The 15,765-nt window shown below is 41.7% G+C and overlaps 1 protein-coding gene across 1 annotated transcript in view; it reads left to right on the top strand.

Moving 5' to 3' along the window:
- Nucleotides 1–8,310, top strand: part of LOC118091045 (glutamate receptor ionotropic, NMDA 2B) — a 99,954-nt gene extending 91,644 nt beyond the window's left edge. Inside the window, exons 7-10 of the mRNA XM_060279433.1 lie at nucleotides 487–647; nucleotides 2,815–3,002; nucleotides 3,899–4,137; nucleotides 6,412–8,310. Of these exons, the coding sequence (XP_060135416.1) occupies nucleotides 487–647; nucleotides 2,815–3,002; nucleotides 3,899–4,137; nucleotides 6,412–8,310 (2,487 nt within the window). The remainder of the gene's footprint in view (nucleotides 1–486; nucleotides 648–2,814; nucleotides 3,003–3,898; nucleotides 4,138–6,411) is intronic.
- The last annotated feature ends 7,455 nt before the right edge of the window (nucleotides 8,311–15,765 follow it).

Here is a 15,765-nt window from a genome sequence, read left to right as displayed (position 1 = left end):
TTTTTAACAAATGGCTAGTCATTCCCTCCGCCATCTCAGGATTGGCAATCACATTTGAAGATAATTTCAACAGTGTAGTAGAAAATATTCTGCTATTTAGGGAAATATTTTGTTCTGTGTCAGCTTTAAAACAAATATTACAACTGAAATGCATTGTATGTGGTTGCAAATGCAGCAGGTGATTTCACTGTTTCCCCTGCTTTGGTTTTGATAGTGGAATCGCTGTACTGCTTTTAAATTCAGTCTCTCGTCTCTTTGGCAGTATAAAGTGTTACAGTGAAAATATCAAGTAAAGCTGCTGCATCATGAACATGTATAGCTTCCTTGGATTACAGTCCTTATGCATGGCATGCTGTGGCCTGGTTGCCAACATGCCATTAAAGCTCTGAAATACCTACCAACTTGATATCCCAGAAAATCTGGTTCTCTCTCAAATAACCACTGAGAAAACAACTTGAGCGCTTTTCTTTCTCTCTTTTTCTCCAGTTCCAAAACCCAAATGCTTTCTCACCACCTTTCCGCTTTGGGACAGTTCCTAATGGCAGTACAGAGAGGAACATTCGCAACAATTACGAACTGATGCACGCCTACATGGTGAAGTTCAACCAAAGATCGGTGGGAGACGCACTATCCTCATTAAAGACAGGGTGAGATTGCCTCTTCCCTAAATAATAAGGTTGCTAATGTAAACCTTGGGATTTTGAAGAACCTTCTCCCTAATATTCCTGCTGCTAAAACGTTGCATATAATCCATGTACCACAAGGTTGTCAAGAACAATTTATCTCATCCATTATTATTATTTTTTGTTCTTTTTGGCTAGATATGTGCAAGTAATATAAGAATGATTCTTCCCTTCTTGCATCAATGCAGACTTTCTGAAAAGCAGATTAGCTGGTGGAAATATTGCCTTAAGCAGCAATGCAATAGTTGTGGCCAGACATCACTTAAAATTCTTTATTATTGAAATAACTATGATATTATCTTAATCCCTAATGTTAATTGCTATATAAAAATATTAGTAAGTTGGGGATCCTAACCACTATTATATGAGGGCTGCATCTTTTCCACAGTAAACACAACACTATACTTGTGTAAACTCACAGGTAGCCCTATTCAATTGATTCAGCTCGTGTTCTGTATCCCACAGAGATGCCCATGGGATTCTTCCCATAGGCAGGGGTCCTGGCTGAAGCTAATTTGAGTAATTACATTTTGGTTAATACTATCTTTCCAGCTGTTTGGTTGGGAAAATGGTCTGCTTTGCTTTCTTAATTCACGACATAGTTGTGGTAGGAATGCTGCTGAATTCACAAGCTGAAGAAGAAAGCGTCGTTCAGTCATAAATGAAATGGGCTGCATAGGCATCTTTAAATCAAGGTTAACTAAGTTGTGGCCCTCCAAATGTTGCTAGACTCCCATCATCTCTGACCATTGGCCATACTGACTTCGCCTAATGGGAGCTGCAATTCACCAATGTCTGGAGAGCTACAGTTTATTTATTTATTTTTATTAAATTTTTATTCACTTTTCTTTTTCTATCATTACACACATCTCATATCAATAACATTTATGTTACATCCCCTCCTGGGCTTCCCCCAACTTCCACTTCTGGTTTGTTTCCCTCTTGTTACACACTGCTGTTTCTTAAAGTCTGCTATATCATTTCTTATATTGTTTTAAATGTTCTTTATTAATAAAGATGTGAATGTTTATTTAAATCCTGCCATCAAATCAATATTCTTCCTTTGTTTCTGCAAGTATGTTATAAATGGTTCCCACTCTTTTTCAAAGCCACTGTTGTCTTTTTCTCAAAGTCTGTCTGTCAATTTTGCCAGTTCTGTATAGTTGTGCATCAATTTCTCTTGCCATTGTTCTTTAGTTGGAATTTCTCCAGTCTTCCACTTTTGTGCTATCAAAATTCTCACCGCCATAGTAGCATACATAAATAGTGTCCTGTTCTCTTTCGGCAAATCTTGACCTAAAATACCTAACAGGTTGTTTCACAAATGTTATTTTCAACATTTTCTTCAGTTCATTATATATCATTTCCCAATACAGTTTTACATTTTTACATCCCCACCACATAAAAGGTACCTTCAGCCTCACACCTCCAACACTCTTTCTTTTCATTTTTATAGATTTTTGCCAGTTTAACCGGTGATATATACCATCTACACATCATCTTCATATAATTCTCTCTCAACAATATACAATCCATAAATTTCAAATTTATTTTCCACAATTTTATCCGATCTTCAAATTGTATATTGTGACCTATATCTTGTGCCCATTTAATCATTACCGATTTTACTTCTTCATCTTTAGTTTCCCACTCCAAAAGGATATTATATGCCTTTTTTAAATACTTTCGAATTTTCTTCTATCACTTCCTTTTGGAATTTGGAAACTGAATATGAAAGACCCCACTCTTCCATGGGGCTTTTTAAGGGAGGTGCCTAACCCTGAAATTCACCCCTGTCACCCAAAATGCCCGGTAACAGTCGTCTCTTAATTGGACGATATGCTCCGCGCCGCCATTTTCCTCCGCAGACAAACCGGCAGCCTGGAGAGCTACAGTTTAGCACCCTGTTTAGATCCATTGGAAGATGCTGCAGATTTGTGTGGTCATGCTACAACCTGCCCTCATCTCAATGTTGATTGTGCCCGAGCAATTGTTCAGCCTAGCTTCCTCTGTGTTTGGTTACCTGAGGTCACATGAGAGTTCTCAACTTTCTTCAGCATCGCATAATGATTTAGGTCTGCACAGACTCTTATCTTTACTTCATTCTCTCTTGTTTCTTGACATCATGCAGGAAGCTGGATGCTTTTATTTATGATGCAGCTGTGCTAAACTACATGGCTGGCAGAGATGAAGGCTGCAAGCTGGTGACAATTGGGAGTGGGAAGGTCTTTGCTTCAACGGGCTACGGCATTGCCATCCAGAAGAATTCAGGCTGGAAGCGGCAAGTGGATCTGGCAATCCTACAGCTCTTTGGTGATGGTAAGTGATCTGGATGAGGAACTAGGAGTGCGTCTCCATTGAGTGAAGCTATTATATCCTGCCACTAATGCTAAAACAACAACAACAACAACAACAACAACAACAACAACAACAACAAGCCAGCAGCAATGCTATCTTTTTTGTTATTCACCCGTACTATGAACTTCTGATGTACAGGTGAAACTCGGAAAATTAGAATATTGTCAAAAAGTGCATTTATTTTAGTAATGCAACTTATTATTTTTTCTTTTTCTTTTAATTTTTACAAATGCTTTCTTTGGGAAATTCCACAGTAATAAAACAAATAGTTACAATAATACAAAAATAAACAAAAATATACATCACTGTTACATTTCATTAATTACATTCCATTTATAATCGACCCGCCTAACGACAAATAATTACAATTGCCAAAAATAAAGGCTTGACATATCTTGCTTTGCATGTCATGCATCTATCTCATATATTGGTTTCACCTTTTAAGTTGCATTACTGAAATAAATGCACTTTTCGACGATATTCTAATTTTCCGAGTTTCACCTGTATAGTGGCTATTCTACTTATTAAAAATAAGTTCATATGTGGACCCACCACCCCACTGCCCCAGTATAGTTTTCAGGCTAGGTGAATCCAACATAAGTGGAAATGAAATTTGAGGACTGGAGGGTCAGTTCTATTTTTCTAGAAAAAGAGGTGCCGGAACTCACCATGAATGCCTCCCTTGTTCTCTTAGAATGGCAATGGCGCCCACCAGAGAGGTGCTGGAACTGAGCTCCATTGAGTTCCAGCTGAAAAACAAGCCTTGGGGAGGATCTTTCCTTTCTAAATAGTAGCTCGTGAGAGGGAAAGCTGCACTTAAAACTCACCCACTCTTCTTTCCCACCCATCTTTTCCAGGTGAGATGGAGGAGCTAGAAGCCCTTTGGCTCACTGGGATCTGCCATAATGAGAAGAATGAGGTAATGAGCAGCCAGCTGGACATTGATAACATGGCCGGAGTCTTCTATATGTTGGGAGCAGCCATGGCCCTCAGCCTCATCACCTTCATCTGTGAACATCTCTTTTATTGGCAATTCCGCCACTGCTTCATGGGCGTTTGCTCTGGCAAACCTGGCGTTGTCTTCTCCATCAGCAGGGTGAGTACTTTCAGCCTCAAGGAAGGAAAGCCACCATCACGACTGATCCCTCCACTCAGGCCTGGAGTTTTATTATTCAACAATTTTATCTATTATGCTACTAGACCTCAAACTAGCCTTTCTCATTACTTCCCCTTGTGCCTATGGCTGTCATTTCTGGCCTCTATGTAAGAAGCATTTGGCCTTGAGAGAGAAAATCTAGGAAAAGAAAATGGAACTTTGAAAGGTTGGGAGAATCCAAATTCTTGGGAGCGTGGCCTCAGCCACTTCTTTAACAAGGTGTGAATAGGTTTTCTGTAATTCTTGGTAATTTATCTGAAAGAACAAGAGCATCCTTGCCATGCAGCAGGCGGAAGCCACCTGTTTCAAGCAGCACTATAAGAGGTGCTTGGATGAAGGCAGGACCTGGTCTCTGAATGGTAAAGCAAGACTTTTTCAAGTGTTGGTTCAGGGCTGGGGGAGTGGCCACTATTTCAGCTTTGCTTCAGAGTAAATGTCTTGGAGAAGCATAACGAAAGACTCAAAACAAGAAGAGGGGTTTCTTTGGAGCAGAAAATTATGTAGAACTCTGACTTTTAGGTAACTCCCCCCTCCATGTTTCTGAGCAGATTTTACTGATGGAAACAAAGGACACTTGGATCAAAAACTTTCTCTCTAGCAAATAATTTCTGTATGAATTTCCTTGAATTCAAAAATTCTTTCCCTTTCATTATTTCAAATATTATTATTTATTTAGTAGATTTTTTTATCCCCCCCCTTCAGCAGTAACAATCTCAGGGCAGCATACAATATCTACACAACAAATAGTCTCACTCACTCACACTCACAAACACGCAATTAGATTACTACATTAAAAACATTAAAACAGCAGCTATCATTAGATCAGAGCCTGATAAATCCAGTTATTTCCAAATGCTTGCAGAAAGAGATGAGTCTTCAAACTGGCAAAAACTAAACAATGAAGGAGCAAGCAGAACTTCTGGGGTGTGTGTGTGGCATTCCATAGCCAGGCCACCACCTGTAAGAAGGCCCTGCTACTGGTTATCACTCCAATTTGTGAGCTGTGGAAAACATACAAGAAAGCTCATTTCTCTGTTCAGTTAGAGATTATGAACTGCACAAGGCTGCATTGACAGATCCCACCCAATATTATTACATTGTGTGATGCTGCACTAAGGAATTAGATGCTCCTGCATAAGCTGCCTTTCACCTAGTAAATTCATCAGTTTGAGTCTTCCCAGGATTAAAGATGATTTGGAAGTGACAATGTAAATGTTCATTGTTAAAATGTGGATTCCCCCCCCCCTTCATTACTCTCTTTGCTTACTAGACTAGGCTCTTGATTGTAAAACTCTGATTCATTTTTAGGATGATTTTAAAATGCGGGATTCTTTGACCAGAAAAGTCAAACTCAGACAAAGTATTAAGACAGCATTATTCTGGTTGGGAAAATCTATTTTGTATAACTTCCTAATTTATACAATTCTTTATCAGGACTAGGGAGAAAGAGCTGTAACTCATACCGCAATTGTGGGTCAGAGTCTGTGATCAAGATGAATAACAATGACTAAAGGCTATGCAGAGGGTCAGGAAACTGTGCCAAGTGAACCAATATGCTGTACCTCTAAAAGTCATGCCCTGGCAGTCTCAAATTTCTGACTGGTTATATGTTTCCTCAGACCTGTTTCCAAGATTTGTAAACTAAAGAATATTTGCAAAGGAAGGAGTTGGGCTTTTTAGGGTATTCTAAGTAAGAAGTATCACCTTGAATCATGCCTAGAAACTAAATGTAAACAACTGCTGTGGATCAAAGGCTTGTCTAATGGCCTATCTGCAGTAGTTGGAGATTCAGAATAATCTCATGTGCATGATTACAAACTATCTGAAGTGCTTACAGGTCATTGGAAAACAGTGATCAAGTCCTGCAGCTTAAACAGTATTCCTGGCCACAGCACTCCTGAGCATCTGATCTGTAAGAAACATCTGCAAGCATGTCTAAAAACAAACAAACCACTTCAATAAAGGTCTGAATAAATTTCTAGATTTATTTCAATTTAATAATGAAAGGGCAAGGGATAGAGGAGCAAAGGTGGAGGAAGATTAAAAGTGGAAGAACCATTATGATAGTGTCTAGATTGTCTTATCTCCCAACGATATCCCACTGAGGATCCTATTTAGCAAAGGACAAGGTTCTTTGTCTCAGTCCTCCAAGCTCTGCAGCTCCCCTGCTGGAATGCTCCCCTGCTAACCTGCCTTTGCTTTCCCCAATTGCAGGGTATTTACAGCTGCATCCATGGAGTGGCTATCGAGGACCGCCATTCTTCCATGAACTCCCCCACTGCCACCATGAACAATACCCATTCCAACATTTTGCGCCTGCTCCGAACAGCAAAGAACATGGCAAACCTTTCAGGTGTCAATGGCTCACCACAAAGTGCCCTGGATTTTATCCGTCGCGAATCCTCTGTCTACGATATTTCTGAGCACCGCCGTAGCTTTACTCACTCCGACTGCAAGTCTTATAACAACCCCCCCTGCGAGGAAAACCTCTTCAGTGATTATATTAGTGAGGTGGAAAGGACCTTTGGTAATCTGCAGCTGAAAGAAAGCAATGTTTACCAAGACCATTATCATCACCACCATCGCCCCCATAGCATAGGGAGCACCAGCTCCATCGATGGACTATATGACTGTGATAATCCACCCTTCTCCGCACAGCCTCGATCTCTCAGTAAGAAGCCATTAGATATCGGTTTGCCGCCGGCCAAACATAGCCAGTTAGGTGACCTCTATGGCAAGTTGTCTTTCAAGGGTGACCGATACAGTGGTGGAGGGGCACATGATGATTTGATCCGTTCAGATGTCTCGGACATATCGACTCATACCGTGACTTATGGCAACATTGAGGGCAACGCCGCAAAGCGGCGAAAACAGCAGTATAAAGATAGTCTAAAGAAGCGGCCAGCCTCGGCCAAGTCACGGAGAGAGTTTGATGAGATTGAACTGGCCTATCGCCGGCGTCCCCGTTCCCCTGACCACAAGCGCTACTTTAGGGACAAGGAAGGGCTACGGGATTTCTATTTAGACCAGTTTCGGGCTAAGGAGAACTCACCGCACTGGGAACATGTGGATCTGACGGATATTTATAAAGAGCGGGGAGATGACTTCAAGCGTGACACTATAGGGGGAGCAGGGACATGTACTAACAGGACCCACCACAAACATGGGTCGGGGGAGTTTGGAGCAAACAATGAGCACAAGCACAGTGTTGTGAGTGGGGTACCAGCACCATGGGAGAAAAACCTCACCAATCTTGATTGGGAGGAACGCCCTGGCGCTAACTATTGCCGCAGTTGCCCATCGAAGCTGCATAACTACACTCCGACTGTGGTGGGGCAGAACTCCACCCGCCAGCCATGCATCCGGTGTGAAGCCTGCAAGAAGGCCGGAAACCTCTACGACATCAGTGAGGACAACTCCCTCCAAGAGCTGGATCAGCCATCTGCTCCTGTGCCCGTGGTAACCAGCACCTCCACTACCAAGTATCCTCAGAGCCCTTCCAACTCTGCCTCCAAGGTGCAGAAGAAGAATCGCAACAAGCTCCGCCGGCAGCACTCCTACGACACCTTTGTGGATCTGCAGAAGGAAGACGCCGCCCTGGCCCCCCGCAGCGTCAGCCTGAAGGACAAGGGCCGCTTTTTGGAGGGAAGCCCCTATGCCCACATGTTTGAGATGCCAGCCAGCGAGTCCACTTTTGCCAACAACAAGTCCTCAGTGCCCGCCACCAGCCACCATCACCACAACAATCCTGGCATTAGTGGTGGTTATATGCTCAGCAAGTCGCTCTACCCCGACCGGGTCACTCAAAACCCTTTCATCCCCACTTTTGGGGATGACCAGTGCTTGCTCCACGGCAGCAAATCCTATTTCTTCAGGCAGCCTGTGGTGGCAGGAGGGCCCAAGGCCAGGCCAGACTTCCGAGCCATTGTCACCACCAACAAGCCGGTGGTCTCGGCCCTCCATGGGGCTGTGCCAGCCCGTTTCCAGAAGGACATCTGTATAGGGAACCAGTCCAACCCCTGTGTGCCTAACAACAAAAACCCCAGGGCTTTCAATGGCTCCAGCAACGGGCATGTTTATGAGAAACTTTCCAGTATTGAGTCTGATGTCTGAGTGATGGGGAAAAAGCATGGGAGGGGATGGTGCTGGAAATGCAACGTGTGGGAGGGGCAGGTGGTGGGTTCAGACCTAGTTCCCATTTGCTACTCTTCTGCTACTCTTTTTTTCTTTGTGGAGCATTGGAGTTCTGCTTAGGCAGCGCTAATGCGAAGTGCCACCTCTTTCTTTCCCCAGATCCCCCATCCCCGATGATCTCTTTTCATTTCTCCACTCACAGTTCCATTTCCTGGCCATCACATGTCAGAGCTTAGTAGCTTAGCTTGTGTTTTCACAGTTGGGAAAGGCAAAGGCATGGTTGAGGAGGGGACAGCATACGAGTGGGAGCAATAGCCGCAGAGTTTGGGGTTTTCTCGGCACCAAACTGTGATGGTTAGTACAGATACGAGAAGGTGGCCTGAGGCGGAGAATGGAAGAGATAGAATGGGCATGAAGAAGATACAGGTCTTCTTGCATATGTACTTTTAAGCAAAATTGATGGGACGTGAATAGTGTGGGATCAACTTAATGCATTTTATGTTGATTAAATGCAAAAAAATCATTCAGTTCTTTTATGAAGACTCTGTGGGTTAAAGGCTGAAATATGGAGTTGCATATATACATATACATATATATATATATATATATATATATATATATACACTGAAGATAAAAATGTATTGAAATCTTGGTATATTTACCAGGGGGAGGGGAGGTTTGATATGTATGCAGATCTAGCCAGTAGTCCAGTCAACAGTAACCCAGTGAGGTCAGTTCTGAAAGATGAATTGGAATGATAAAAGCAAACGCCAGTGAAACTTTCAGCAAAAGTCTTGGGAAAATTCAAATGTTGGGGTCCCAGGGGAGGTTTTGTTGCAGGTTTTGTGCTACTCATGAACAACTTGTTAATTTTGAAATGGTGAAATATCAAATATGGGTTGGTTTATGCACAAGCTTAAATGTGAAAATTAATTGATACGTTGTAACAACATGAGTTTCTTATTGCTACGATATTTAGTAGACAAACCCAGCAAAGCAAACCTTTCCAGTGCAAGGGAACATAAAGGGCAGTGAATGAAAAGAAGAGCAGGGCTGGCAACTCAAGCTCCACTGTTGTTCTGATGAATTTAATCTGGCAGGGAGAAGGCTCAGCCATTTCTCCCTCCTCTAGCATTTCATGCAACACAAGCAAGAGGAATATGGAAAGGCTTTCTCTGCTGATGGTGTATAGAAAGGGGAAGAAGGCGGCGTTGGTGGTGGTGGGAATAGGGCCAGCACAACTCAGACATGTGTATATGTGTATTTATTGAATATATTCTTATATTTGATAATTATAGTGTTGTGGAAATACACAGCTTGTCTTCCACAGGGCATGAGGAGATGAATCATCAGATCCTACAGATGCTGTGGTGACGACTGGAGAGCAGAGTTGGGAAGATGTGGGGAATATTGTTGTGAAGGGGACCGGCAGGTTCAAAAGTGCAAAAGCGGTATCAGCATCTTGAGAATTGTTCTGGCCCTGTCCTCAGTGCATATGATACTGATAACAGCAGTTTGGCTACCAAGGAGGAATAACTGTAAATGCAAGTTAAAATGAGACACTTGTTAGAAGCGATATTGTTTCGTTTACAGCAGGAACCCTCAGGTAAGGGCAACAGGTCCGTTGTTGCTTCCCAAAAATGTGGCAAAGCACCTCACTTTTTCATGGGTCTGTTGTTCTGCTTTCCTAACTGGAAAGGACTGTGAAAAGTGCTCTTCGGCTATCTTGGGCACATTGCAGTAGAACTGAACGCATGGACAGGCACAGGCCCTGAGCTTTGGAAGCAGCCATTCTTTTTCGAGCCACATTTCCTGCAGCTGATTCTCCTCTCTTGTATCCTTCCAACCATACCCTACTTGGCTTTATCTTAATACCTTTCTTGCATTTAAGCCAACAGAAGGCCTTGTTTTTTTTGGTAGGCAGAGGCCAGGAGGAAGGGCCTGAACATTTTGTGAAATGGGATTCCCCCACCTCCTCTGGATTTACTAAGCAAGTTATGGAAGGAGGGACGCCCTCTCTATGGTTGGAGGAGTAGAACGCCTTTTTGTTCCTCTCTTCTTTCTCCTGCAAAGAAAACAATGCTTGCTTAGCAGTCTGCAGAACATGGAGTGAACCCTCTGACAAGAGCAGTTGAGAAGGCATTCATTTCATTTGTAAATATGGTTTTCTTTTCTATTACATTTTGTACAAACTAGTGCTTCTCTTCTTGTGAATATTCAGGTTTGGAGAGAAGATGGATTTTAGGTTGTCCTCCCATCCCTGCAACTTTCAGGCGATGTGTCTGGAAGTTGTTTGATGTGGGCCCAGGCTGTTAAAAATGGGGGAGAAGGAGAGAAAACTGCATGCATTGAATACCTCTATCTACACACCTGCCACCTTTTTTCTTCATGGTTCAAAAATATATTAGATCACCTCTAGCCTTGCTAGCAGGGCTTTCATGTTCTAATGGAAGCACACTATATCTCCCTTGCTTGATTCTAAACTCCATACCATAACACTTCTCTGGAATCTGGGTCCTGGGCATTGTGCTGTTTTCCCTTGGTGATGAAGCAAACCATCATTTTGAATGTTCAGTTTAGATCATCACCCAACACTACAGGGACTTCTCCAAAGTTAATGTTGGCTTGGAAACCTTGGGACTGGGAAATCTCCTCAGTTTACTAGTACTTCTTAAGGTTTATTAAGCAGCTGGGTTTGATCCTACTGATTAAGCCTGCCTTTGGCAGCTATTTCAGTATTCCCATACCTCAGCTGAAACCAAATACAGTTGAGAATGGTACTTCGGAGAAAATTAAACTGAAAAACAAACCAAAAAGATGCTAACTGAACTCTCAGAATGATTCCAGATCTTTGTTTTGGATGACGGTTCACTATGGTTCACATTTTCTTATGACCGTTTTCTCTGACCCTAGCTCAATTTAAACGTTGAATGACATGTTTACATTTATAGTGTTTAGGTTTGATAATATTAAAGTGCTTTACAAATTTTAATTTGTGTGCACAGAGTGTGAAAATTGTCTGCTTAAGGATAACAGGAAATGTTGGAAGACTTTCAACAACAATCCATTTGCAGGTGTCTTGTGTATTGCCTTGACACATGAAATGAGCCTCTGGCTTTCTTCCCCCTTCTCTTTGAAACATACATTTTTCTTTCTCTTGAAATTTGACCAAGAGGGAAAGGGTTGGTTGGATCACACACACACACTTCTTGGAACACTGATTACAATTTTGTAATTTAAAATTCCGAGTGTTATTTCACTAAAAATAATCAAGTGAACATAACAGGAAATTTTAGCAGCAGGTGCTGTTTATGCTAGAATGGAGGCTGTGATGTTGGTTGCTTAACTTGCCAAAAAAATACATGAAACTTTGTACGACAGGCCAACAAAAGTGAATGTTTATCAGCTCAGAAACCCAGTTTCTTCTTCCTCTTAGAGAAATGGGATGTGTTCCTAATATTTCTGTCATTTCATAACATTGATTCCCCCCCCCCATGAACTAAGGGTGCTTGTTTTGCATGGGTGAGTGGTTCTGTACCTGAACATACATAATGTAACTGGTATGTTTTTCCCCCAGTCTGGCATATCTTGCCATTAATGTCTTTTAGGAGGATATATTGAAATACTTTCCAAATGCTCATACTTCTGGAGCCATGGCAATATGTATGTAATAAATGTTATGGTATAAAGGAGGAAAAGATGGGGTGGGGTAATGGCAGACTTCCCAAGCTGTTAGACATTAGTATGGCATGCTGCCGGACCAGTTATTCTGGCATTCTTTAATGGAGGTGGTATGTCTGCCAATGTAGCAATACACCATGTTATGTTATCTTATGTTATGTTATATCCTGCCATAATGTGTGGTGCTCCATAAATTTGGTGAGTGGGATATTATGCATGACATAAACATATAAAAAAATGGGTTGTCCCTGCATCAGCACTAATCTACAGGTTTTTAAAAGTATACCGCCCCTCTCCACCCCCACCCCATACTCCCTTGCACATGTAAATCAACTAGTATCTCTCAGAGTTGCCAAAATCCAACAAAATCCCAATTTGGGCACAGGTATTCCGGCAGTTTCTTACAACCCACTTCCTGCCGCTGGGAGTTCTTTAAAATCTACATCATTCCTAAATACAGTCATCATTAGGATAATCAGAGGCTAGTTGCACAGAGAAACTATTTGTTCCAGGATGTTGTCTGAACAAACATGTATGCCTCATGAGTTTGCTTAGATCAAGCATGGCCGTATCCCTTCTTGTCCAAAGAGCTGGCAGACTATTCATGATTGTACTCCGTATTGCCCACCTGCTCCCAAATGGGACTTGTGTTGGTTTCATTCCATCACATCCATCAGATATAACCGCATGAAGCTACCTGAAAGATCGGGCCCTGAAGTTCCTGGCAACAATAGAAGAGAACCTCAACCCCTCAAACTTGCATTTTGCATCCTCTCCCATAAGTGCTTCCCTACAATTACATACTGAACATACCAGGTCTGTCCAAGTGGAAAACGTCCACTCTACTAATGGACGCTGCTCGAATATGAAGAAAGTAATTAGTGGGACACTAGCTTTGTCCCCCAAGGGCTTATTTCCAGTTTGTAGCCAAATAGGCTTCCAAGCCATAATTCTGTTCTTAATATTCCCTACACCCTCACCACTGGAAAAGTTGGTTAGGGTTATAACCGCCATTTATAGATCCAGACATATACCATCATTTCCATTATGGATGGGTTTCCATTTCTGACACCCATCCAGACATTTCTGGCACCCATCCAAACCTCAAACTAAACCACCTCATTTTAAAAACTTTTATTTTAAATACCTTTCCAGCCTCTGAATGTTACCAAATTCCCTTTATAGTTGACAATAATGTGAATTAGTGTAGAGTACATCTTGATAAAATTAGAATAGTCTCTATTAGCAAAGTCCAGTAAAAACAACAGTGTTATGAAGATTGAAGATCACTTCACACAACCAGACCAGCTTGGTGATAGACCAGTAAACCAAGGAGGGGCATAGACAAGGGGCACCCCCATGAGCTTCAAATTAAATTGCCTTCTTCCATGGTGAGGTGGTGGAGTTAGTGGATCCAGGCACAGGTCTGCCCGTGGTAAAGCTTAATCACATACCCAGCTCACATGTCATGCCCCACACGAAGCTATGGGGTGTGCAACAATTTGAGCATGTGTCAGACCGAGGCGGATCCATTTGGTCAGCAAGTCCATCATGCCAATTCAATCATTTGAACTGGGCTCAAGATAAAATCTCTGTTATCAGTTATTCATAATTTAATTTATTTAACCTATCACAAGTGGTTGTAATGAATACCACAGTTAAGTTCTTGGAAGGTCCGACCTATTCCATACTGAGTTAACTGCATTTCTTTCATAAACATTGGTGTGTGTACACACACACACACACACACACACACACACACACACACCATACTGAAAAGCTGAATAAAATATATGTAGGTCTCACATAACTTCAGCAAAAAGCCTGAGTATGTATGGACACGTCTCAAACATCAAAATCAATATATTTCAGCAAAGGTTTTTGACTTTTTTTTAGTCACAATAAAGCATTTTATCAAAGCAGAAACAATGCAACATTTCCTGACATTGTTTTTAATGTTATGTATTCATGTTGTGCCATATATATCATCCGCTTATTTGATTGCGGTTATATGTAAATATAAGTGTACATATGTGCAGGAGCTAATTACAGCAGCTATATTCAGGTTGGGGGAAGAGGGTAATTTTTTTATATGTACAGTATTTCCATATTAAGCAAAGGCATGGGGAAGGGGGAATTGACTTATGAGTTGTGGTTTTCCTTGGTCTGTGGTGTTTGAAGTTGTTTCAGTGGTTGCTTTTGCCAGTTTGGGAAGTTTATCTGGATGTTCTATGTGTGTGCTAAGAAAGGGACTCATGTTGGGGGAGGTTTGGGGGCTGGTGGCGGGTGGGGAGGAAAAGGGTGTTAATAGTTTCCTTAATTAGAACATGTATTGATAGCTAGAGATTACATGTTTGAGATTATATGTTTGAAACACCAGGCTACCCCTTTCCTTATACTGTCTGTCTTTATTTTTTCCCCTCTCTCTCCTCTGAAAACTGTCCCATGTTTCGCTCCCTTCCTATTCCTGGGATGTTAGTAACACCCACCATTTCGATATGTGTGTCTTTCTCTGACATTGTGTACGGGTCTTCTTCACACACTTCTTCTGCAAGGAAAAGCCATTTTCTAATATCCCTCCTATACAGCAGGTTGTTATTCTGGATCTTCTACGTAAAACCCATGTTAGAGCCTCACACCCCATGTTCAAAGTGTGTTCAGATCTCTTCTTACTGAAGTGTGTTCAGATCTCTTCTTACTGAAGTGTGTTCAGATCTCTTCTGAGGTTTTGTACCTCTTTTCTTTGTCCAGTCTACGCTGCTTCTTTGTCTCTCCCCTCACCCCCTCCTCCCCTCTTGCTGTGCATGTGTGATTTTGGGCATCTAAAGATGGCGTCTCTTTTCCAAGCAGAACCCTTTCATTGTGGGTAGTAAAACTAGTGTGGTAGACTGAGTTGAGTGTTGGATTTGTACTTCACATCCCTACTCAGCCATGAAGCTTGCTAGATGGCCTACTCTTGGAGAGATGGAATGGGATTATCCTAGATATGCCACCCTGCACTACTTGAAGGAAGGGCAGGATTTTAATTATTTAATATGATCAAAATATAAATAATCCTGTTATTACCCAGACACCCACATGCTAATAGGTACATTTCTGAAATCACCTGCTCTTCAGCTAGTCAGGTAGCAGCAGAACAGTGTGCCATCTATGATCTCCTTGGAAAAGTTCTTTTGACTCTGATAAACAGTTGGCATGATTTGACAATTGAGGCATGGAGACGAAGCCAGGACTTGTTTCTTGGTGTGTAATATTTGATATGTAACTTCTTTTTATAAACTGACCTGTTGCTAATCAAATGTTTCATAGATCCTGGTGTGTGGTCAGAATACCCAACGCTAACAAATGCAAACAAATTCTTCCCCCCATTGATTAGTCTAATGAGACATTCAGTGTGGCTTAAGCCTGTTTTAAAAGGGCAGTGGTTCTTCCTTTGTTACACCAAGTCCATTTGAAATTGTTTAATTTGCTCTGCCTTTTGCTTTCATCGCTTGCTCTTACCTGCTCTGTCTTTGATGCTCAAGAGCCATCAACTTCATGCTTTCTGTCATGAGGGTCCTCATAAATCCCATCAAATGCACTTTGTCAGCCTTCATTTCAACCATCTAACATTGTATTACCTTAAAATTGCCTTTTTATTACAAGAAGTCTTGTTTACAAGTCTTTAAATGGTTGGTTGCTCATCTTTATGTCCTCTCTAATTTTCTCAACACCCTTTTGTAAAAGTACAAAATAAAACCAAAAGTATATCTA

The sequence above is a fragment of the Zootoca vivipara genome, chromosome 10, assembly GCF_963506605.1.
Source record: "Zootoca vivipara chromosome 10, rZooViv1.1, whole genome shotgun sequence".
NCBI lineage: Eukaryota > Metazoa > Chordata > Lepidosauria > Squamata > Lacertidae > Zootoca > Zootoca vivipara.
The sequence above is the reverse complement of the archived record's forward strand: the minus strand, read 5'-3'. Positions and strand labels throughout refer to the sequence as shown.